The sequence below is a fragment of the Thunnus thynnus genome, chromosome 16 (genome assembly GCF_963924715.1).
Source record: "Thunnus thynnus chromosome 16, fThuThy2.1, whole genome shotgun sequence".
Classification (NCBI taxonomy): Eukaryota; Metazoa; Chordata; class Actinopteri; order Scombriformes; family Scombridae; genus Thunnus; species Thunnus thynnus.
In genome coordinates, this window is record NC_089532.1 from 1,061,233 (window position 1) to 1,084,878 (window position 23,646).

A 23,646-nucleotide genomic window follows, 5' to 3' on the forward strand; every position below is an offset into this window, starting at 1 on the left:
TCCTCCACTGAATATTTTTCTGTCAAAAGTCTGTTTTCAGCCGAAACCAAAAGTAGCATCTGCTGCAGATGTAACAAACACCAGCAGGCTGCTTTACCCCCTAAAATACCCAGAATGCAGTGTGACTCCTGAGCCCCGCAGACGAAATGTCACATCATGCAATCAAACCGCATCACGTCCATCAGAGCGGACGGCAGCACATTCAGTCTGATAAAAACACCATTTCAGTGGAAACAGACACCACGCGGCAGGTAGAGGGTTCGACGCCTCTGCTCGAGGGCACGCGGGCAGCCGCTGACAGACACACGCCGCCTGTCTGTCGGTGAGACGGAATCGAATCCACAACCTTCCAGTCACGCTCCGTCTAACCTGCAGGGTAGCGTGTCGCACAGAATACCATCAGAGGATGTGACAGGAAGCTTCACACACACACACACACACACAAACTCACACACACACACACACACACACACACACACACACACACACACACACACACACACACGCACGCACGCACGCACGCACACACACACACACACACACACACACACACACAGCTCCTGGCTTCCTGCTGCACTAAAAGGCTGTCAGACTGAATCTCCTCTGCAGCTCGACTCGTTCTGATTCGCCGGACGATCGACGCGGAAACTCAGCCGATGAGTTTGAGGACTCAAAGCGCTGAGAAGGAAACACACCTGAAAACAACCGACACACCGACTCTGACGTATCACTTTATAAATAATAACTTTACTGGCAGTGATGGAAACTAAGTACATTTACTCAAGTACTTAACTACAGTTTTCTTCTCACATGCTTTCATTTCAATAAATGTTCAAATGATCCAATATTTCAGCAAAAATCAAAGATTAGAGAAAAAGTCCAAAAACTGAAAACAGATTTGTGTATCAGAACTTTGTTTTTTCTTCTTTCCTCTCCCATTAATCATCTCACCACCCCTCAGATTTATCTGCTGACCCTTTGGAGGGGCCCGACCCCTAGGTTGGGAACCACTGGACTAAACTAGCTAACTGTATATAAAGTAGTGTAAACTAGCTCCACCTCCAGCAGCTACAACAGTAACATGCTGCTCTAACACTGATGCTTCACTATTAATAATCTAATGATGTCATATATAATAATATATCAGTCAGAGGGACCAAACCACTACTTTTACTGCAATACTTTAACTACATCAAGCTCATAATACTTATGTACTTTTACTGCAATACTTTAACCACATCAAGCTCATAATACTTATGTACTTTTACTGCAATACTTTAACTACATCAAGCTCATAATACTTATGTACTTTTACTGCAATACTTTAACTACATCAAGCTCATAATACTTATGTACTTTTACTGTAGGAGGATTTTTCTTGCAGGACTTTTACTTGTATTGGAGTATTTTTACATTGCAGTATTAGTACTTTTACTGCAGTACTTCGTCCACTGTTTATTGGTGCAGATCAGGACTTTGTTTCACCAGCTGATTGTAAATCTGTCACTGCTACAAATAGTAAAACTTAAAGTTGGGGAACTCATCACTTACTTTTGATAGTTGGGTATATTTCACTCCTTGTGTACTTTAATAGAAATAACTTTTTTAAACTGCAGGTTTTCTCACTACTGTAAAAACATCAGTGTAAATTCTTCCTACTTCCTTCAGTGTGCTGTTTTCACTGTTGAGAGCAACATTAAGAAGATTACATTGAGGGCAGATTACAGGTGGATTACTTTGAAATAAGTGAAACAACATTCAAGTCACACAAAACACAGATTTAACATCTAACTGTGAGCAAAGAGGAAACATCTCTGATCCTCAAGCTGCTGACTGAGAAGCTCAAAACGTCTAAATGAGTAGAAACTAACAGGAAACAGGTTGTACATGTAAACTAAACTAATGACACGAGCAACTATATTTTTATTTATCTAAAATTTGTGTGTTTGATTTTAAAGACTATAAATATGCGAAGCGTGAAGATAAAAGCTTATGAGCAACGTTTCAAATGATCCACTGGTCGGGGGTTTTGGGGGCGGTTTAGTTTGACAATAATCCCTCACAGAGTGTTTTTTCACTGGATTACGGGGACGACAGTGATGTGTGATGTGACGATCCCTGTCATGAATGCATCCTCCTCTGGGATTTTAAACCAGTTACCAGCTGACGAGAGTTTTTCCAAAATAGTGAACAGACAGAAGAATAAAAAGAGAATCTGATGGTGGAAGGTGTTGTGTAAATTCCCTCTGAAGTTGTATTTCTACAAGGATTACGGGGACACTAGAGATGTTTCGGTCCTCATAATCCCAAACAAATGGTCGGTTTTGTTAAAGTGTTTATACAGAAGTTAGAGTTTTGCTAAAAGTAGTTGACAGACAGAAGAATAAACAGGTAAACTAAATAACTGTTGTATAATATCCCCCCATGGTTGATTACGGGGACGTCAGTAATGTATTGAAGTGTGAGTGTTAAAGTCCCCACAAAACACAATCTGTCTTTAAAGTATTGATCAGTCAGAAGAAAAAAACAAGGAAACTGATGAATGTAGCTGTTGAATAAGGCTGTTCTTCTATGTGGATTACGGGGACGTCAGTAATGTATTACGGTCCCCATAATCCCAGAAATATTTTTAACATAATATTATAGAATAAAAAGAAAATCAATGACTGTACAGTAGCTGTTCCCACCAAAGTTGTATTTCTACATGATATCATTGCATTCATATATTACCAGACTGTCTGTTGACTGAAAGATTTTCTTTATTAGTGCTGAAAAGATTGTTGTTTTTTTTTGTACATGGATTTTGGAGACATCAGTCTCCATAATCCCAGAAAAATCTTAAACATTGTGTTGAAACATTAAAACAGAAGCTGTCTAGTGACTGAAAATGTTTCTTTAAAGTAGAGAACAGACGTTATAATAAATAAACTGATGACTGTACAGTAGCTGTTGTATAATTTCGCTGTGGTCCCCACAATCCTGGGAAAATGTAAACAGAGTATCGTCGCAGCTTTTACACAGAAGTTATCGGACTTACTGTGGACTGAAAAGTTTGTGAACAGACAGAAGAATAAAAAAGGAAAACAGATGGCTGTACCTGTTGTATAAAATCCCCCTGAGGTTGTTTTTTAACATGGGATGTGTTGAGGTGCCCACAACCCCAGAAAAATATTCAGCAGACTTGAAGGACTGTTTACTGACTGAAAAGTTTTCTTCAAGTAGAAAACAGTTGTTCTTTATACTACAAGTGTCGCTGGAGTTTTGACGTCTTCAGACTTTTTTCCCTTCACCACGCACCTTGAAAATGGGTCAAGTTGTGCCAGAAATCCCAACTCTTCCATAACCTTTAGCACTCAGAACTGATGGTATGATTATTTAAATGCTGTAATTAATGAGCTTAAATATCAACGGTACTTTAACAGCCTAATCATCGTTAGACCTGCTCTCATCCAACTAATTTACAGGAAATTTGATTTAAAATAAACCTAGTTAGTGATGAGTTGGTTTGGTACAGAATGAAGCCTTGTTTCAGTGCAATCATTGTTAAACCTTCTCTAATTAGGATCATTCTACTGAATTAAAATATAATGAACTTTGGTCCTCGTTGAGCTGCTGCTGCTCCTCCGACTGCAGCCAAACACAAACGTTTACTGAGAGCTGCTCGATTAAGGCAAAAATCATTGTCATAATCACGATTATTTAACACGATTACTCATCGACTTTGGAATTGTGCATTTCTTTAATGTCTTTTTAACAGCGGATTTCCTTGAACAATAACAGACTGCAGGGTCAGACACTAGACTTACTTTGACGGCCAATATGTCTGTAATACATTAATATTCCAGACTTCTGGCCATACTGAACAACTACCAGACATAAGTTTAAATAGCCATGTAATATCCTACATTTAAACAGCAATAAAGCACAAAAACACAAACGCTATGATCCAACAAATGTATTTCAGTCAGCAGAATGAACTCTTCACATAAAACAAACAGGCTTGCTGTTGTTAATTAAATGCAGCCCTGCAGGCAGCCTGCAGCTCCGTCACCACCTCCGCCTATCGCGGCCTCCCACCGGGGCCGTACGAGGAACATTAAACCTCCTACTGATCAATTACATGTTATTTAACCGTGGAGCTCCGCGCTGATCCATTATGTGTCATTGCTAGATGTAACGTTACCTGAGAAAAGACGGTGAGACTTCTCAGTGTCGTGTTAACTGCTGTCGCGTCAAAGCGCAGGACTGTCTGATGTCACACGTAGTCACATGACCAAACGCTCAGTGAATCTCTCAATGTCGTAACAGTGGAGGCAAAACCAAACTTCTGCATAATATAAGTTTACATTGAAGTTTGGCAACATATCTTAAAGGTCGCACAATATTAGACTATTTAACATGCTGTTAATGAATTTATTTATTTGGCACCGGCAAAGAGCTAGCATACGCTACGCTAATGCTGGATGATGAAACATCCTTCTATATAAAATAATAGAATCCAAAGTCTGACTGATATTAAAACAGAGTAGCCTGTAAATGACGCTGTGAGGAAGACTCCGCTCTGTCTGTCTCTCACTGAGCTGCTGGATTTACATCACAAGACAAAACCAGAAGCATCATTGCGAAACAGAAGATGGCAGAATAATCAATTTATCTTATAATTGATTGATCGAGCAGCCCCACTTTCACCATCTTAATTCAACAGTTATCAGGATAAAAACTGTAGTGAAGAGCAGAGATCATTAACAAGCTGGAGCACTGGAGTCAGCAGTGCATTGTGGGAATTAAACAGCAGGGTTAGAAGTCTCTTTCGACCAATCAGAGAGCTCGGCTGAAGGTTGCCAGCGGGCAGAGGCGTCCAGTTGACCTTTAGATGTTCTTGGACCGATTCCCTCTCAGGAGGAAGGTTCTGGAAACATTTCTGGGGGGTCGAGATGAACCAGCAGACCTTTCCATCCGTAACCTCTGTGTGTGTTTGTGTGTGTGTGTGTGTGTGTGTGTGTGTGTGTGTGTGTGTGTGTGTGCTGTTTAAACTGGACTAAATCATGCATCAGTCAGGTTAAAAATGTCAGACTCATAATTTTCTGTTTTTACAGATTTTCTTTAGAAGGAGATCAGTTTAATTTTTACTGATTGTGAGAAAGTGAAGATTCAAATCAGTTTTATTAATAAAGCCCAAAACATATCAGAGTTTGTCTGAGAGAGATTTACAATGTCAACAACATATGACATGCTCTGTACTTTTACAGAGCACCTTGTGGTTTCCGGACATTTTACAAATAAAATGTAAAAATTGACCAATGAAAACATAAATTACACTGTTTTTGCAAGGAACATATGTAAGAAACTATAACTAGTATCTTCTAAATAATAAAAATAAACATTTAAAATGATCTCCTCAGAAATGAAGAGTTCCAAAGATAATGAGCAATAATCACAACGTAAGTAAATTGTGAATTTATCGTGTAAAACACCTTTGATGTGTGAAAATCTCACATAAAGCCAAACATGTGATTTTCAGATATTTCATACATGAAATGTGAAACATCAAATGTGGAAACTGATGATATTTGTTTATCTTGTGCACAAAAGATAAGAAAAGATAAGTTCTTGTAAATAACTTGATATTAATATCTTGGTATTAAAAAATATGGACTTTAGGAGCTCCGCAGAAAACAACAATGAACATATAATTAATTCACATATAAGTACATAAGTAGGTCTTAGAGCTGCAACGATTAGTCAATTAATCACTTAGTGGATCGACAGAAAATTAAAATGTCACTATTTTGATAATCGAATAATCGTTTTAGTCATTTTCAGGCAAAAATGCTAAAAATTCACAGATTTCAGCTTCTTAAATGTGAAGATTTGCAGCCTTTTTATAATCTCTGGGTTTCGGACTGTTTGTCGGACAAAACAAGACATCTGAATACATCTCGCTTACTTGTTGGAAATTATAACATTTTTCACTATTTTCTGACAATGCATAGACTAAATGATTAATCAATGAATCAAGAAAATGATAATCTTCAGTTGCAGCCCTACTGTAGTAATTTTATGTCTCAAAAATCACATTTTAAATGCTGCTTCACTTGCATGCTCGCTTCATATGCATCAAATATAAATTATTGGTATTACTGGTTAATGATAATGTCATCAGTATTAAAATGCAATCATGTTTAAGATGCTTCAAAAGCAGAGTTGTGCATAAATCAGGTTTAGAGTTGAAGTTGTGCGCTGTGACAGAAACAACCTCTGACTCCTTGTGAACTTGTGATTTGTTTCTATAAACTTTATCGGCGACATGAGTGTGAGTTTGACCTCTCAGCCTGAATGAATCATGTCGAGCTGAACGCGTCCCTGGAGCCTGGCGGCGTTCGCTCCATCAGTGAGGATTTGGGATGATTCCTCTGTCTCTGCTGCTGCTGCTGAGGGGTCAGGGTCTGCGCCGCCGCCGCTGGCTTTTTGTCTGTCGGACGTTGATCCGTGTTTGACGGCAGGACGTTAATCTGTGAAGTGACACCTGTAATGTGGCTGAAATCCTCTGAGGAAGTTCTTCTGAAGGGATTTAAAAAAGAGAGAGAGCTCTGCCTTTGTGCCCTTTAGCAGAGCGCTGCGGCGCCGGGGTTAACAGCCGTCTGAGTTTAAATATTTCAAATACTTAAGAGGTTTAAGGTTATTTTAGAGACATTTTGGCTTCATTAAAGAGTGAAGCGAGAGATCAGCAGCTGTGAGTTAAATTTAGTCCCGTTGAGTCTGGATTTTATTAGTTTTATCAGTTTAAAACAGTGAGTCGACTCTGAGGTCAGTTCAGGTTCAACACATGATGTTAAAACAGAAAAAGGTGATGAAACTTATTGATTTGATTTTCTTCAGACATCTGTCAGGGTACTTTGGATTTTATACTTTGCAGAGATATAATTTGTCTTTGTTCAAGTTGTTTGTTTACTTGAATCTATTTTTAGTTTGTGTTTAAATAGGTAGAGAGGTTAAGATGAAAATGTGTTCAAAGAGTTAAGATAAAGGGTTAAAAAAATGGAGGGATTGGACATTAAAGTTTTCGTCTGCGGCTGAACTGGTGAGATGAGTAGAGTAATCTGTGTCTTTGGCACATAAAAAACATCACAAAAACATGAGACATGATGCTAAACAGTTGCTTCACATAAAAACATCTTAACAAAACAAAAGAGACATTAGACTGTACATCTGACGCTGACAACATGACGGCTTAAAAAACTGTAGGAATTAAATTGCTTGTGTATTTATTGCACATTGTTCTAATGCACTAAGATTTAGCATCAGAGTTCAGCAGCTTGATGGAGGCTGGAACAAACAATAGCTTCAAGAGGTTTGATTTGCAGTCTTCCTCCTGACGGCAGAGGTTCGTATTCAGAGAAGACGGGATGTTGAGAGTCTGCAATGTTTTTTTTGTTTCTTGATTCATGACTGCCTGCTGGTACAGGCTCTGTATGGACTCATATTCTTCTTTCCCTATTACCTTCACAGCCGTTTTATGCCTGCTGGCAAGCCTGCTTCTCAGTTGCACTGTTAGGTTGCCAAACCCTGCTGTAATTCCATATCTAATGACGCTCTCTAGGATTGACCGGCAGAACATCAGCATGATCTGGCCGCTCACTCCAGACAGCCTCAATCAACCTAAAAAGTAAAGTCTCTGCTGCAGTTTATTGCACAGGTTATCAGTGTGTGCCACCAAAGAAGGTTGTCTTTGTGAACACTTAAAGGTATAATATGTAATTATTCCACATTTAAATGTCTAAAAACAACTAGACCTATGTTATATATGTTGTTGAGTTGTGTACTTACATTATCCCAAATTATCCCAATTTTCAAACCCAGAGAAATCTGTAATTTAATCAAAGTAACGGACCGTTTCATTTGGTCGCCTGTCGATGGCGTCATACCTCCTCTACCAAAGAGTAAACACGCACAAGATGCATACGGCGGCGCTGTGTTTGTCCGCTACAATGGCGTCTACCAAAGAGTAACTTACACACATACAAGATAATACATCGGCGTTGTGGTTGTTCCACACAAACTGTTATAAATGGACTTTTATTCAGTTTTAAGCCACATTTTCATGATAAATTTAGGTGGTTTTTAACTATATCTTTTAGCCGGAAGAAGGATTTTAGTCATTGGACGTCTGGATCTTAAGTTATCAGAGAAATAAACTGGACAAACGTTAGCAGCAGCTCGGCTAACAGCCCCTCCAGGAAGTCCGGTGGTCACCAAACATCGTCAGAGAAACACTGATTTTTTTAGGTGAAACAGTTTTATTCAGTGTTTTTACCTGTAATCTCCGGGTCCGTTTGTTCTGGAGAGGAGGAGACCTCTGCGGATGATGAACACTGGAGTAATCCTATCCCGCTGAAGCTGGTTATTTAACAACGAAGACAACAACTCCCATGATCCCTTGCTTCTTCACACCGTCATCACACTCCATCTTTTGTTATTGTTTTGATTGAGACGCCTAGCGGCTGAAACTACATATTGTGCTTTTAAGTATTTGTACGAGGACACTTGAATGATTGTCTGGTTTTTGATGACCACTGGCTCCGGGTCAGTCACTCGCTTCAGTTCAAAGACCATCTCCTGTGTTTTGGGGACATTTAGAATGAGATGGTTGGTGTCACCACGTGATGAAAGTTTTTATCTCATCATGGTACACACTAGGGATGTGCAGAGAGCCTAGTATTTGCATTTGTATTTGTATTTATATTCAAATAAAAGTGGAAAGAGGCTTAAAAATCCTGTTTTTGTTTTTATGACACTTTAAAGTGTTACAATAAGTGTTCATGAATAAACCACCTTATGAAGGAGGTCCACACATCGGGCCTTGAACTGGAGTCTCCCAGATCATAGACGACTGCGCTGACAGACCTCTACCTATTTATACACCCATAACACAGAGACAGCACAGCGTGTAACATGTAGGGAAGAACTTCAAAGGTGATTCTTGCTTTGCACTTTTCATTTATTGCCTATTTTGTACAATCTAACTTTGTGGAAAGGAGAAGAGGAACAACAGGTTATGGAGAGTCTGTTGGGAGCACTTTGCTTGTGTCAGTAGCTCAGGTTTATCTCTGGGGAACACCCCCAACAAATATCTTTTTAAATATTTGTATGAAACAAATATTCGTATAAAACCCACTATTTGTGCTTTGTACACAAATAGTGTATTTGTATTCGGGCACACCCCTAGTACACAGAAGCATCCATGTCCTTGTGGAGAAGGCTCAGAATCACAGTATCATCAGCAAATTTTATAACTACTGGGCTTTGCTTTCCTGCAGTCATTAATGTTCAATGTTAAAAAAAAAGAGTACAGGTGATCAGGGTAGTGTTAAACCTCATGTCCTTCAGCTTCTCTAAAAGCAAGTAGGGCTGCACGGCGTAAAATCAATAAATAAAATCAATAAATAAAGTTCGAGAGTTGGCTTTTGTGCTCTCAAGGTGCTTGGAGACAAGGTGTGAAATGCTGAGGATGGCGTCTTCAGTGCTGCACTCATGCTTATAGGCAAATTGACATGTATCTAACTCCCTTCTTGAGCAGAGACACTACAAATTTCTCAAAACTTTTCATGACAATCAAGGTCAAAGCTACAGGACAAAAATCATCATTCACTATGGCGCAGGGCTTTTTAGGCACCGGTGTTATGATTGAATTCTTCCACAAAGCTGGTACAGTGTGAGTGTTGGAATATGGGACACCATGCTGATGTCAATTCCTCTGCACAGCTTTTGAGCAGAAAAGCTGGCAGTCCGCCTGGGCCTGTGGATTTATTAGTGCACACCCTACTGAAAAGATGCTGAACACTAGGTGGGTCCACTTCCAGCCAGCAGGCGACATCAGTGTCTGCCAGAGACTGCAACATACTGTCACACTGATGAGAGAAGTTTTGTGAGTCAAACCTCAAATAAAAGTCACTTTATTTCTTTGCAGGCTTCATGTTAATAAAGTTTTTTAATGATTGAAGTTTGCTCTGTTCCATCGTTTGCCTGTGTTGTTCCCTTGCATTTGTAAGGAGTTGTTCAAGTTATTTTTGAACTACTGACAGTCTTGCATTGTCTTTATTTCTAAAGGCTTGCTTTTTCCTAAGTATGCAGTCCTTAATTTCTTTTGTAATATAGGGTTTATTGTTAGGATAGACAACGACATCCTTCTTGGCTACCACACTGTCGACGTAACAGTAGCCTCATCAAGCTCTAGTTCACTAACAAAGACCAAACGGTATAAAAGTAGATTTATTTGGATTGTCGAGAGGGTTCAGGATTGATGAGGAGAGTGTATGGTGGGCTGGATGCGGATCGGGGAGAGGGATGAAGGGGTCGATTGCCAGGGGATGAATGGGAGCTGAAGGTTGGATCGGGGTCGTGTACGGTGGGATGAAGGTGGTCGATGGCGTTGGGACGACCGGGGACCAAACGGAATCACAATGAAGCTGGAGCATCTAGGAACCCGGGGTCGAGACTCAGGGTGGGGGACACGTGTCTCGATGAGCTTTCTGCTTCATAATCCCCCCTGTGGTTCCTAGAATAGGACGAGAGGAATCACTTATGTGGAAGTATTAACCATAACGAGCATGTCTTTGATGGTGGGAGGAAACTGGAGTACCCGGTGGAAACCCACACGAACACGGGGAGAACATACAAACTCCACACAGAAAGGACCCGGGACGGCCGGTGTTGGAACCCAGGACCTTCTTGTTGTGAGGCACCAGTGCTAACCACTGTGAGCCACCGTGACGTCCATTGAGAGGGGAGAGAGGAGAAGAATGGGGTTTGGGGGGGGAGGGCCGTGAGAACTGAGACGTACGAGAGAGAAAGGGGTTAGACACGCTTACATAGGTATGCACAGGTGATTGAATTTAGTGAAAGAGAGGGGCGTGGTCTTGTTCCTGAACCTTGTTATAATAATAACTCCATTACATGAAATACGGATCAATCTGAACATATAAAACACCGTTTTAATGTCTCCACTGAATAATCTGTCCACACGTTAACAGTCTTATGTTCAGATTTGCTTGACTTGAAAATCGATTTATACAAGGGAATTAGGTATATCGTATGGTGGTCTGAGACGGAAAGAGGCGCAGAATACGCACTCTTAATGCTGCCATAGCATTATCTAAGATCTTCCTATTTCAGGTGTCACACCGTACATGTTGTTCAAAGCCTGGTGACACAGTCTCTGGCTTACAGTGGTTAAAATTGCCTAAAAAGAAAACAGGTGCCCGAGGTGTGTGCTGCAGCTGTTCGTGTGCAAAATTGCACAGCAGCTCTGGCTGTGTTGCAGCTGGGGGGGACATAAGAGGCACCTGTGATGATATTGCTTGGCAGTTAGTGGGGTCTCAGGGATATACAAAGCAGTTCTATATCGGGGCTGCATACAGTGTCATACTGTCCACACCCCGCCCCTCCATCTTCCCTCCATTGCGCGAGCTGTTGACTCAACACCCAGGTCGAGTAGAGAATCCGGGACTCTTTGGTGAAGCCAGGTCTCAGTGAACACCATAAGGTTAGTGTTGTGGATATTTTGAGCGATGGTCAGCACCTCAGTTGAGAAAAGTGGACACGAGCCTTTGATGTCTTAAAGCTTAAAATGTTTATTGACGTACTTGATCAAGGAGAACTGAAATAGCGAACATCGAAGTCATCTGCAACTCGGATGCTGTCTCTTTCCATTCTGCTTCTGAAGGTCTGAGTCTTTAACCTCAGCAGATCAGCCTACAACATGAAAAAGTAGTCTAATTGGTTCACTAGTTTCTAAGCAAGGAACTGCATTTTACCCGTGTCAGTTTAGGTCACGTTGCATGGAACTTCAGGTCACTGTCAGCGCATTTTGGTTTGAATGTCTGACTGTGTCAATAGAATCTATGCATCCACCTATCTGTGTTGTCTGGGAAAGCCTCCTCCGACCTTGGTGACCATGGCAATGCTGATTTACCCTCTATCAGAGAGGTTTCTGCTTTCCCCAAAACATCACAGACAGCTGGAGTCTCAAGGAGAGGAGAGGATGCCTCCTTCCTGCTTAAGAATTACAGTGTGACCTCAAGGCCCAGTGTGACCCAGTATAACTCAATTTGTAACCCCTAAACAATGAAAATTCCAGTTTCCAGTAAACAGTTAGATTCCCAGTATTCGAAGCAGCTCCTTTTGCTGACGCAAAGCCCACCCATCTTAGGTGTCAGCAGCTGCACGTTGCTCAGGATTACTGACGGCAGCAGTGGTTTCACTGGCACGCTCACACTCCTGGACGCCTCCTGGTCTCCATCGCTTCTGTTTGCAGCCGCGTACTGGTGCGTGTTGCTTGGATGACAGGTGGCAGATGATCCGGTGGTGTAAATTGAAGTGGTCAGAGGCACAGCATTGTATCTCTGGAATATACACGTCCTAGTCCATATTCAAACTGCAAGGTTGTCGCAGGACAGGGAAATAAAAGTTTGCTGATGATTGGGGCCAGCAGTAGAATGTGTAGGTTTGATGCCGTTGTTCGAGGCTGCCAACAGTTACAGCCAAGTCCTTAATATGGCAAAGCTTGCCAGTTGTGCCAGACATATATACAGTCACAAGCACAAGGACTTTTAAGAGCGCATTGCCGACAAACATAAACACACGATTATTGTGGAGGCTCGAGGTCACAGAGAACCTCCAGGGAAGTCAGGATAACATCCTCACAAGTATATTGATACCAAACATAAGTGTTTGTGTGTCATCAAAACCATCAGATGATTTCCCACAAGGCCTGAAAAACTCCACCTCATAAATATTTTCACACTGAACACAGAGCCAACAGGACGCTGAGATCAACTTTAAATCCAATGATATGATCAGATTAGATTCAACTTTATTGATCCCTGTGGAGAAATCAGGTCTCTCCAGCATCAGACAGTAACAGAATCGGGCCTGAAGACAAAAAAGATCACATATTTATAATAAAAAAGCCATACATACATAAAACCAGAGACAGAATGAGTGTTTTTGTCCTACTAAGCAGCCAAATTTATTTTAATAATCCTCTCAACTTATTTTTTCTTGTTGTGGATCAGTGAGTAAATTAATTCGTTATTATTTAATAACAACAAAACTGCAGAAGTTATGAAATTCTCAATGTTTGTAGTTATTGATACTATCAGATCATCTAATATTTCTCACATGGACTCCCATGTTTTTATGGCTGCATCAATCCATCACTGCTGCGTTCTGATAACCGAATTCATTTTCGGTCCAATTCCAGGTTGAAAAAACAGATTCATTGATGCTCCAAGGCAAACCGATCTCTTATTGAAGCTTTTTATGCTCCTCACTCTTATTGGCAAACAATGCAGGTGATGACAAACATCACAGATGGCAGAATATATCAGCTGTAGCTAATTAACCCAAATTATTCCATCAGTAATTTGACAAAAGGCTAAAATTAAAATTGGCTGTCTGGTTGATGTGTTTTTTTTAAAGCCAGTGTCTGAACTTCAAAGATATTTTTTAGAGACAAAAACTATAGCATCACTCTAAGATACTAATCGCATGTGGATCACGACAGTTTCAGGAGTTCGATCTTCCAGTTGAATCTGATCGACTCCATAGTTGTGAAACTATGTGTATAGTTGTGTATTTTGTATGTGTTTGTTTGGTGTCATGTTTATATGGAGATTATGTATCTGTATTGTGTGTACCTTGTATTTTTCTATATGCAGCTGTATTCAACACTTGAGCCCAAGACAAATTCCCCTCAGGGACAATAAAGTACATCTTATCTTATCTTATCTTATCTTATCTTATCTATAAATGTCGGTAGTCTACAGCTGTACACCTGTTTCTGCTTCCTCAGCAAACAAAATACAGAAATCAATCAGATTTTTGCACACAAGTCAGTACATTTTACCTTTATTTACACAAAATGCTGAAAAGTTTAACTCAGTTAGTTTTGTTAAAGGATTCAAAGAGTTTTAATTCGATAACGAGATTTGATACTGGACTCTGGATACTGAGCTGGATTTTTTCTTTAAAAACTTTGGGATCTTCACTAGAATTTAAAATAAAGTTCTGTGAGTATAAACAAAGTTTGGACCAACAACATGAGTTTGTAAAGATGGAGAAACTGATCATTTTCTGATATTCCTTCTTCTGTCTCATATTTCCTCTCTGTCTCTCCGACAGTCCCTCCCACGGTGGAGCCGGTCTACACGGAGATCCGTCAGGCTCTCGGCCGAGCGTTCAGCCTCACCTGCCGCCTGCTGCGCGCTCACCCGGCCCGCCTCCTGCGATACGAGTGGAAGCTGGGCTCCCGCCTCCTCACCGTCGGACAGTTCAGCGACCAGCGCGACGACACCAACTACCACGTCAGAGCTCTGAACCGAGAGGGCTACGGCGAGTACACCTGTGACATCACTAACGAGGCTGGGGCGGGACGCTGCACCTTCCTGGTCACAGGTGAGTCCGTTTGACTGAGGCATAAAAATTCTTCAGAAAAATGAAGTAGACTTGGTCCGAGACTTGTCCTGACAAACTTGAAACTTAGTGTGAGACTAAGTCATCACGTTCTGACTTGACTGGAGACTTGTACCGATAAACTTGAGACTTCCTCTGATGGACTTGGTACTTGACTTAAGACATGGTGTAAGACTTGTCCTGAGAGACTTGTGAATTGACTGTAGACATGCCCTGAGAGCCAAACTTCTGACTTTGAGATGTGACTGAATACTTGACCTGATAGACTTGAGACTTGGCATGAGAGACTTGAAACTTGAAACTTATTTTGACAGACTAGACTTTTCCTGATAGACTTGAGATTTGAGATTTGTCTTCACAGACTTAAGACTTGTTTTGACAGACTTTATCCTGTTTCTTGGTAATTTTGCAGTTCCCATCGGACAAAGAGGAATGAGACAAAAATCTCTTACAATATTGTCACACTTTAATGAAGCTCAGAGCAGTACACGTGCACGCAGACTCAATGTCCGCATGCACGTGTACTTTAGTATATAATTAGGCTAAAGTTCGCTCAATTAAAAGTTACATTGTAAGATTCGGAATAATTAAACATAGTGGAAATTAAACGTGATTACATGTGTAGTAATTAAAACATGCTTACATGTGCAGCAACTGTATTCAGACATGTGCAGTAGTATGTATAATTTCCCTCACGCTCCCCCCTTTTGATTATTCTTAATCAACCATAAAATTGAACACTCAAAGAAGAGGAGAACCCCACTCTGTCAGGGACTTGACCAAGTGAGGTCACTTCAGCTGGGTAGAGGTCAAGAATGTGTTCATGTCTGTCAATTTGTGTGGCATTAACAATGGCTTTAGTGCATTGTTTGCGGATCAGACCAATCATACAGGTAATGACAAAAACAGCAATTATTAACAGGACAATGGTCATGAAATTTACATGCCTCCACCAGGTGTTAGTAGTGTACACATGTGACGGTTTGGAGTGTGTGAGCCATGTCTCTCCTCTTACAGTCACATACCCGGGTTGGATAACGGTGCTATTTGTCTAGGAACTACAGTAACAGTGGAACTATTAGCATTGTTAGTAGGAAGAAAATGCATAATGATGCTCTTGAGCTGCAACCCATTGGATTTCTGAGAGCCCCTTCAGTTTTAGCTATGACTCTGATTCGTATGACCTCAGGTTTGGACTAATTTGTGGTTTTTAGATTTAGCAGCTTCTAGTAACTCTGTCAATTCTATGTAGGGATGTGTGGACCGAATAGTAAAGTACACCACTTTAAACTCAGTTACTGTAATAACGCCTTCAAGTCTTCTTCAAAGTAAGTGGATGTTTGAGGGCTGCTTATATCATCAATGCTCACTTTAATTAAACCACTGTATACATAAGTGTGTACAATCACTTGCACCCCTGTTGGTGAGTCATATATTTCATTTGTACGTGTCTGCTTAGATCATTCTTCAAGACGCAGTCTTTGAATTCTGGAGTATCACAGTATCACTGGACCACTAGGCACAGCAGGGCCCGAGACATTTGTCTTTGTTCAGTTGTGAAGCACTAAGTTGCTCATTACTTCTTTCTTCAAGATCAGGGGCTCCACAGCTTCTGCTGCCGCTTAACCTCTCTTTATGTCTCCTTGTTATTGTGACCATGTACTGCTGGTGAAAAGTGGACAATCAGCTCTCTAAAATGTAGAATCCTTTGGCTCTCGATGGGTTTTTAAACCTCAGTGAGAATGACCCTTCTTTCATCTACTTCTCTTCGTCGTCTGTGAGCAGAGCAGGACTCTCTCCTTGGGCCTCCGTCTTCAGGTCCTTTATCAGCATCCAATCTCCTGGTTTCAGATTATGCAGCTGGCCCTCCGTCGGCTGTGGGAGTGCTGCTTTCACCTGTGTATGACTGGAGCTCAACATTATGGTTAAGTGCACACGGTAATTAAGCATTACATCTTCCTGGAGGTCCGAGCATATAGTTGTTGAGGGGGAGGATGGCTGGAGGTTTGCGTGTCCTGCCCTCTCTTAGCATTAAAGTTTTGAACCAAAATTTGTCATTTGTGAAGCCTCTAGTGAACCAATATTTGTTTACTGCGTTCACCATCCCCCCCTTTGACACATGGTCTTTCCCATGTGTCAAGTTTGCATAAAAAGGAAACATTTGGGTAGGCCAGGACATCCGTCCTCACTCTGCCATATATTACTTACATATATACATCCAGCCTTTTCCCAGGTTGCTTTCTTTTCCATGTTATCAGCATGGCTCTGTGCTTCAGCTAGCTCTGTGAGAGAGGCGAGAGGTTAGGTAGTTGTGACATTTGTAATATGTTGGTTTGTTGGGCCGCTTCTTTTGCAGCTGCATCCGCTCGAGCGTTACCTGGTGAAACAGGATCAATAAAAACAGTTGTTTATCCCTTCTGCTAAAATGCAAGCTCTGGTTAAAGCATGCAGTTCAACTGCTTGAGCAGAGAGACGGTCTGGAAGCTGTGGTGGGGAGCAGAGTGGCAGTATTTAGTGCTTTGCAACATTTGACTTTGACATTAAGCAGAGATAAAAGAATGATATTGTATCTCAGGTAGCGTGCTGGAGACAAATGGGCTGTTTTTGCTCTTGCAGAACGGAAGCTACAGAACGTGACTACACACAGAACGTGACTGTCTGGTAACCCACAATATCACGTGAAGCAATTATTGCTTTTTCTGCTGCAGCCACTGATGCTACACTGTCCAATTTTGAGGAAAAATATGCTACCAGTTGTTTTACGCCATATTCTTGAAGCAATACAGATGTCATAAAACCTCCCTTCTCATCTACAGTCTGTGTAAATGGTGTGTTTGGGTCTGGCAGTCAGAGTCTGTTTTAGTTGAGGGTCTTCTGTCCATGTCACATTGTCAGTTGGTTTCAGTCCATGGCCATGCATAACAGGCAAAAGTGGAGCCTCCAGGGATGCATAATCACAGATCCACTGTCCACAGTAACATGTCGTCCCTAAAAATGACTATATTGACTTTTGGTACATGGTTTAGGAGTTTTGAGGATGACTTCCACTTGTTTTGAGCTCAATGTTTTACCATTTTTAGAAATTTTGTGACCAAGGAAAGTTACGTTTTCCTGGACAAACTGCAGTTTAGATGGACTAGCCTTGTGACCCTGGTCTGCTAGATATTGAAACAAAGCTGTTGTGTTGACAGGCCTCTTTTGTTAGCGAACAGATCATCAAATCATCAACATACTGTACTAGCACTCTTCCTGCTGGTAAATGCAACCCCTCAAGGCTTACATGCAGTGCCTCAGAGTAAATATAGGGGGACTCGAACCCCCATTGGCAACCTGGACCAAGTCCAAGTTTTACCCTTAAATGCGAAAGCAAACCAAAACTGAGAGTCTGGGTGTACTGGGACACTGGCCTTCTCTTTTTAACAGGAAAAATAGGCATTCATACTGGTGAGTGTGAACATGAAACGATGACTCTGGATTTTAAAAGGCAAAAACTGGTGTTATCCCTTCTACTGTCTCTGGTTGGAGTGAGTATCGTGCCTGACATGGAAGATATGTGTGTTTCAGTGTCACATGGATAGGTTCAGCCCCTTAAACTAATCCCACATCATACTTATCTTTAGCCCATAGCTTTTGTGGCACTTTTTGCAACTCTGGCGAGTTAATGATTAACTGAGAAAAATGTCCCCAAACCTTTTCTTTAAATTTAACAGTTTGTTTTCCCACAAAAGTGCTCTGAAATGGGTGTGTGTATGTTTTCATTCAACCTGAATATTGAGCTCTTTCTCCCCTGTCCTCCCATGTACCATCTTGTGAACACCTGCCTGCATGAACTTGTGCTGTGATGTTATATGTGTGTTATTTTTCACGCATTTCTGAGGTTATTGACCTGGGCCCTGAGGGTAACAGGTCCCATTGGTACATGTACAGTGGCGTGTCTTGCTTTAATCACACATATTGACCTGGGAAGGCTGATACTTGAGTGAGTTTAACTCCTTCCTCTAAACAACACAGGACCAAGCCTAGAGCACACATTAGGTCTCGAGTTAACAGGTTTACAGGGCAGCATTTGGAAAAGAGGAAGGAATGTTTCCATCTTCTGTGAGTACAGACAGTGTCGTAGTGCATGTTTCTTTTACTGTGGTGCCTGTTTCTCCCACTGTACGAATGTACTTAGCTCAAAATTTAGAAGGAGTTTTAAATTCATCCTGCTTTATAATACAAAATAGTAGCGTCAACCAGAAATTTAATATTTTTTTGTGCTGTCTGTAGAGTAATGTCAGGTAAAACCTCAAAGCCACTTTTGTTATATTAAACACACAATATGTAATTTCAGCCGCTAGGGGTCTCAATCAAAACAATAACAAAAGACAGAGTGTGATGACGGTGTGAAGTAGCAAGGGATCATGGGAGTTGTTGTCTTCGTCGTTAAATAACCAGCTTCACCGGGATAGGATTACTCCTCATCCTCATTCAGGATGTTTTTACCCGCAAAGGTCTCCTCTTCTCCAGAACAAACGGACCCGGAGATTACAGGTAAAAACACTGAATAAAGCTCTTTCACCTAAAAAATCAGTGTTTCTCTGATGATGTACGGCGACCACCGGACGTCCGGTACGGGCTGTTAGCCGAGCTGCTGCTAACACTTGTTCGGTTTATTTCTCTTATAACTTTAGATCCAGACGTTCGGCCGGTTTCTCCTGGGAGCTGAATTATCCACAGAGGTCTCCTCCTCTCCAGAAACAAACATACACGCAGATTAAAATCGTTAAAATACTAATTAAAGCTGTTTCATCTGAAAAATCAATATTCCTCTGACGATGTTTGGTGACCACCGGACTTCCTGGAGGGGCTGTTAGCCGAGCTGCTGCTAACGTTTGTCCAGTTTATTTCTCTGATAACTTAAGATCCAGACGTCCAATGACTAAAATCCTTCTTCTGGCTAAAAGATATAGTTAAAAACCACCTAAATTTATCATGAAAATGTGTCTTAAAACTGAATAAAAGTCCATTTATAACAGTTTGTGTGGAACAACCACAACGCCGATGTATTATCTTGTATGTGTGTAAGTTACTCTTTGGTAGACGCCATTGTAGCGGACAAACACAGTGCCGCCGTATGAATCTGGTGCGTGTTTACTCTTTGGTAGAGGAGGTATGACGCCACTGACAGGCGACCAAATGAAACGGTCCGTTACTTTGATTAAATTACAGATTTCTCTGGGTTTGAAAATTGTTGGAAACATTTGGGATAATGTAAGAACACAACTCAACAACATATATAACATAGGTCTAGTTGTTTTTACACATTTTAATGTGGAATAATTACATATAATACCTTTACCCACTTCTTTGTATCTGTGTGTCGGTGTGTGCACCCGCCATGCCTCATCCTCTCTGCAGCCTCTCGGGTGAGTGCCAGTCAAACCATGTGGGGGTCCAGTGGGTCCCCTTTTTCTCCTCAGTCTCTTGATCAGTGGTCAGGGTCTCCACAATTCCAGCATCTGTCGTCCTGAGGGCCTACATTGCTCAAGCTTCTGCTCAGACCTCAACCGCCTCTCCCTCTGTTCGGTCCTTGCAGGGATTGGAGCTGTGCCGGCTGGAGCTTGTCATTCGGTCGAGTTTTGCTCTGTTGTTCTTTTTTTTTTTTTCTGACATTCTCAGTTTCTGCTCAGCACGGATAGCATGATCTTGGACGAATGACAGGCGTCCCCTGTCCCAGCCTACGCAATGTTGGCAAACCTGGTAGTTAATTAGCTCATCCATGCCTTCAAGGAAACAGTACTTTAGTTGTTGTTCATATAGGGAGTCATTAGGTGCATTAACCGGTGGCGTCATACTGCTGTTTTTCTTGAAGATTTCTTTCAGTCTGACCAGTTAATCGGCCATTGTTTGCAGTCTTTTATTGCTCCCCGTCTCATGGTGACAGGGGATGTCGTTCTGCTGATTTGGAGGTGGAGCAGACGCCTGGTTTGGCATGTCGGGTCCCACTGCGGCCATCTCCACCTGTACTGGGATCTCCGGGTTTAGGTTGGAAGGGAGATCTATGTCGACACGGATAACAGGTGGTGAGAGTTGGCGTCTCTGATGTGTGGCCGAGGCCGGGAGGAGAGCCAGTTCTTTCTGTGAATATGAGAGCTGAGGACAGTATTTAATTCCCCCCCCCCTCAATCTTGTTCCCCTGTTCACCACTTCACTGTCTGTGTCTGACTCAGTTTTCCACATCATAAATGCATAAATAAAAAAAAGGCTAAATCCATTGCATTGTTATATAAAACTAAATCTGGACATTTGCTCTTTTGCACACCCAGCTCTTAAATAACATTTGTATATTTCAGTCCTGTAGAATTCATTTATTTTTATTTACTATTCTCTCTAACTCTTTAATACTATTTTTTATTGTATTAAACATCCTTTTATAATGTGTTTCTTTTGCACTTTGTCTTGCTTTTAATGTTTTATATAAAGCACTTTGAATTGCCTTTCCCACACACACACACACACACACCAGCCAGACAGACAACTTTGCTGTCCGTATTTATCTTCCATACATTGGATGAGTCATTGGCTTTCGTTTCTTTCTAGTTTCCTTAAAACATTATTTGTTGTAAATGTCGTTCCTTCAACATTTATTGCTTCACTTTTCTTTTTTTTCCCTTTATTAGAAATTATCTTGTAGTTTCTGTTTCTGACTGACACTCAAATTACCATTTTCAGGAAAATTACATCCATGTTTCTCACATGTAAAGTTTGCACAACCCATCAGATCAGACTTGTCAGTCAACGGTGTTATTCTATAGTCACTCACCCAGCAAACACAGATCTAGACCTGACATTCATTAATATTATTATTTCATTTGTCAGTGGGAATGTCACTATATTTACCTCACAGCGTCTTTTGTGGTTTCCAGTATTGTATCCTCTTTCCAATGGGATGCTGTATCACACAGTCTCCCCCCCAAGACCCCACAGTCAGTCTCTTCTCAGCCAGGGAGTCGATTACGAGCCGTCCTCAGGGAAGGTAGACTTTCCTTCCCTCACCAGCTGCACGCAGATCAACCCGTGTGAAGGTGGAATGAGGAAAGTATGAGTTAGGCATCCTGGACGAGCCCCCGAATTATTGTGGCAATTTTGCAATTCCACTCTGACAAAGAGGAACGAGACAAATATCACAATTACATCTTGTCACACTTTAATAAAGCTCAGCGACCATGTTAGACAAAGAGCTAAAAGGCAAAGTGAAGCACACAGATATATAGTCACCCGTCATGAAAGCTACAAAGCATTCTTTCATTCTCAGAAGCAATTAAAACACAACAGCTAGCTCGTCACTTATCGTGTTTCTTTCCTGGAGGTGCTTCTGCCTCCGCACACCTGCTGACTCTCACTCTTCTTTATCTCCACTTTAGTCTCGGCCTTTCTTAACAGTTAGCAGTTTATAAACTTGCTGCTCACACTTCCAAAGACATCATGAACCCTTCTGTCACATTGATAGTACTTTACTATATAATCAGGATAAAGTTCTCTCAATTAAAAGTTACATGTTAAGATTCAGAATAATTAAACATAGTGGAAATTAAAACATGGTTACATGTGCAGTAACTGTATTCAGACATGTGCAGTAGTATCTGTAATTCCCCTCACACCTAACATAGACTGCAGACTTGAGACTTAACTTGAGACTTGCAATTTGTTCATATATATGCGACTTGGACTTGGACTTGCCTCAGAACACTTGAAAGCAGCTCTGTCTTCCCTCCCCAGTCAAACAGCCGCCTAGTCGCAGTAAACCAGTTAAACTCAGTCTGATCCGGTCCTGCAGCTGTTGGTGATGTTTTGCTAACAGGCCTGAGGTCTGACGGGGACTATTAGCTGCTTTCCAGCTCTAAATGTTTACATCTTCAGGATGAGAACATGGCGGTTAATTAGAGTTTATCTCATCTTTAAATCCTGTGTGCTGGCAGACAGAAGCAGAGAATCGTGGAGAGTTTCCTCGGGGGGATTTTTTGCAGCGTCATAAATAATGTGCAGAGCTTCAGGAAACCTCTCACACATCTGTTATCTGTACTCATACTGACGACAAACACTCGGCTCTCTCTCTCATAAGATCAGAAAACTTCCTGCCTTTTCTACCCGGCTGCCTCCTCTCTGTTGTTAAATTAACAGATTAGGTCTTTAAGGCGAAAAGATTACAACTGAACAGACATTTGGAATATTTAATGAGACAAAAATCAACCTTTATCTTGTACATTTGCACTTCTGTTTCATATTGTTGACTTCTGTCACCTTTTCCGCATTATTTAAAGAGTCATCCTGGTTTTTTCTCTTAATATTTTAGTACATTAACTGTTAATTTAATTTACTTTAGATTCGTGCTGATCATTTTTCAAATCATCCATTAGTTTTTTGATTAATTTCCTTTCTTGCTGCAGACACGTAATCCACCACACATTGTAAAAAAAAAAAAAAACAATGTAAATTTACATACAATGTGTGGCAAAATTTTACATGCATTTCACATTTTTGAAGAATATTGTTGATGAATTTACAGTTAATGGCTCTTTTTCAGATTTTCACACATCAATCAATTTACAGTATATCTTTGGGGAAAAGAGCACTGACACTGGATTGGAGATTGGGTGCTGAAATCAGTGTCGTGAGGGAGAAGTCTGGCGGGTGCGTCCCTCTGTGGGTTTAAATCCTTGTTTTAAGTCGTCACTGAATCTTCAGACTGACGTGTCTGACTGAGCGAAGCTTCGGGACGCTGTGAGCTGCTCTGTGAACGCCAGCCGTCACACAGGAAGTGCTGGCAGAGTGGACGTGTATCTCCGTCCTCTCCTGATGAAAGCGCCCCCGCAGAGACGCCCTGTCAGCGCGCTGTGAGACACTTCCTGTAAGACCTCTTATCATGGCCGGCTGCCGTGCGGCGCCGCGTTCTGCAAGCAGAAGCAGAAAGCGTCTACAGAGGGGAAGTTGTAAGCTCAGGATGGAGAGCTGATGGAAAAATGACGGCGATTATGTCTGGCTTGTCGTTAGCTGAGGTGAAGTCTGTGTTGTTAATCAGGTGTGAACACGCCGGTGGCATTTTAAACCTCGCTCATCCTGCGGCAGCCAATCAAACGACAGCGGAGTGTCAGAATAAAACTGACAGCTGAACTGAAACTGTGAGACCAAACT

General features: G+C 41.3%; 1 protein-coding gene across 1 annotated transcript in view; it reads left to right on the plus strand.

Moving 5' to 3' along the window:
• Positions 1 to 23,646, plus strand: part of mdga2a (MAM domain containing glycosylphosphatidylinositol anchor 2a) — a 132,439-nt gene that overhangs the window by 76,949 nt on the left and 31,844 nt on the right. The window contains exon 9 of the mRNA XM_067614269.1: positions 14,182 to 14,454. Coding sequence (XP_067470370.1) covers positions 14,182 to 14,454 — 273 coding nt within the window. The remainder of the gene's footprint in view (positions 1 to 14,181; positions 14,455 to 23,646) is intronic.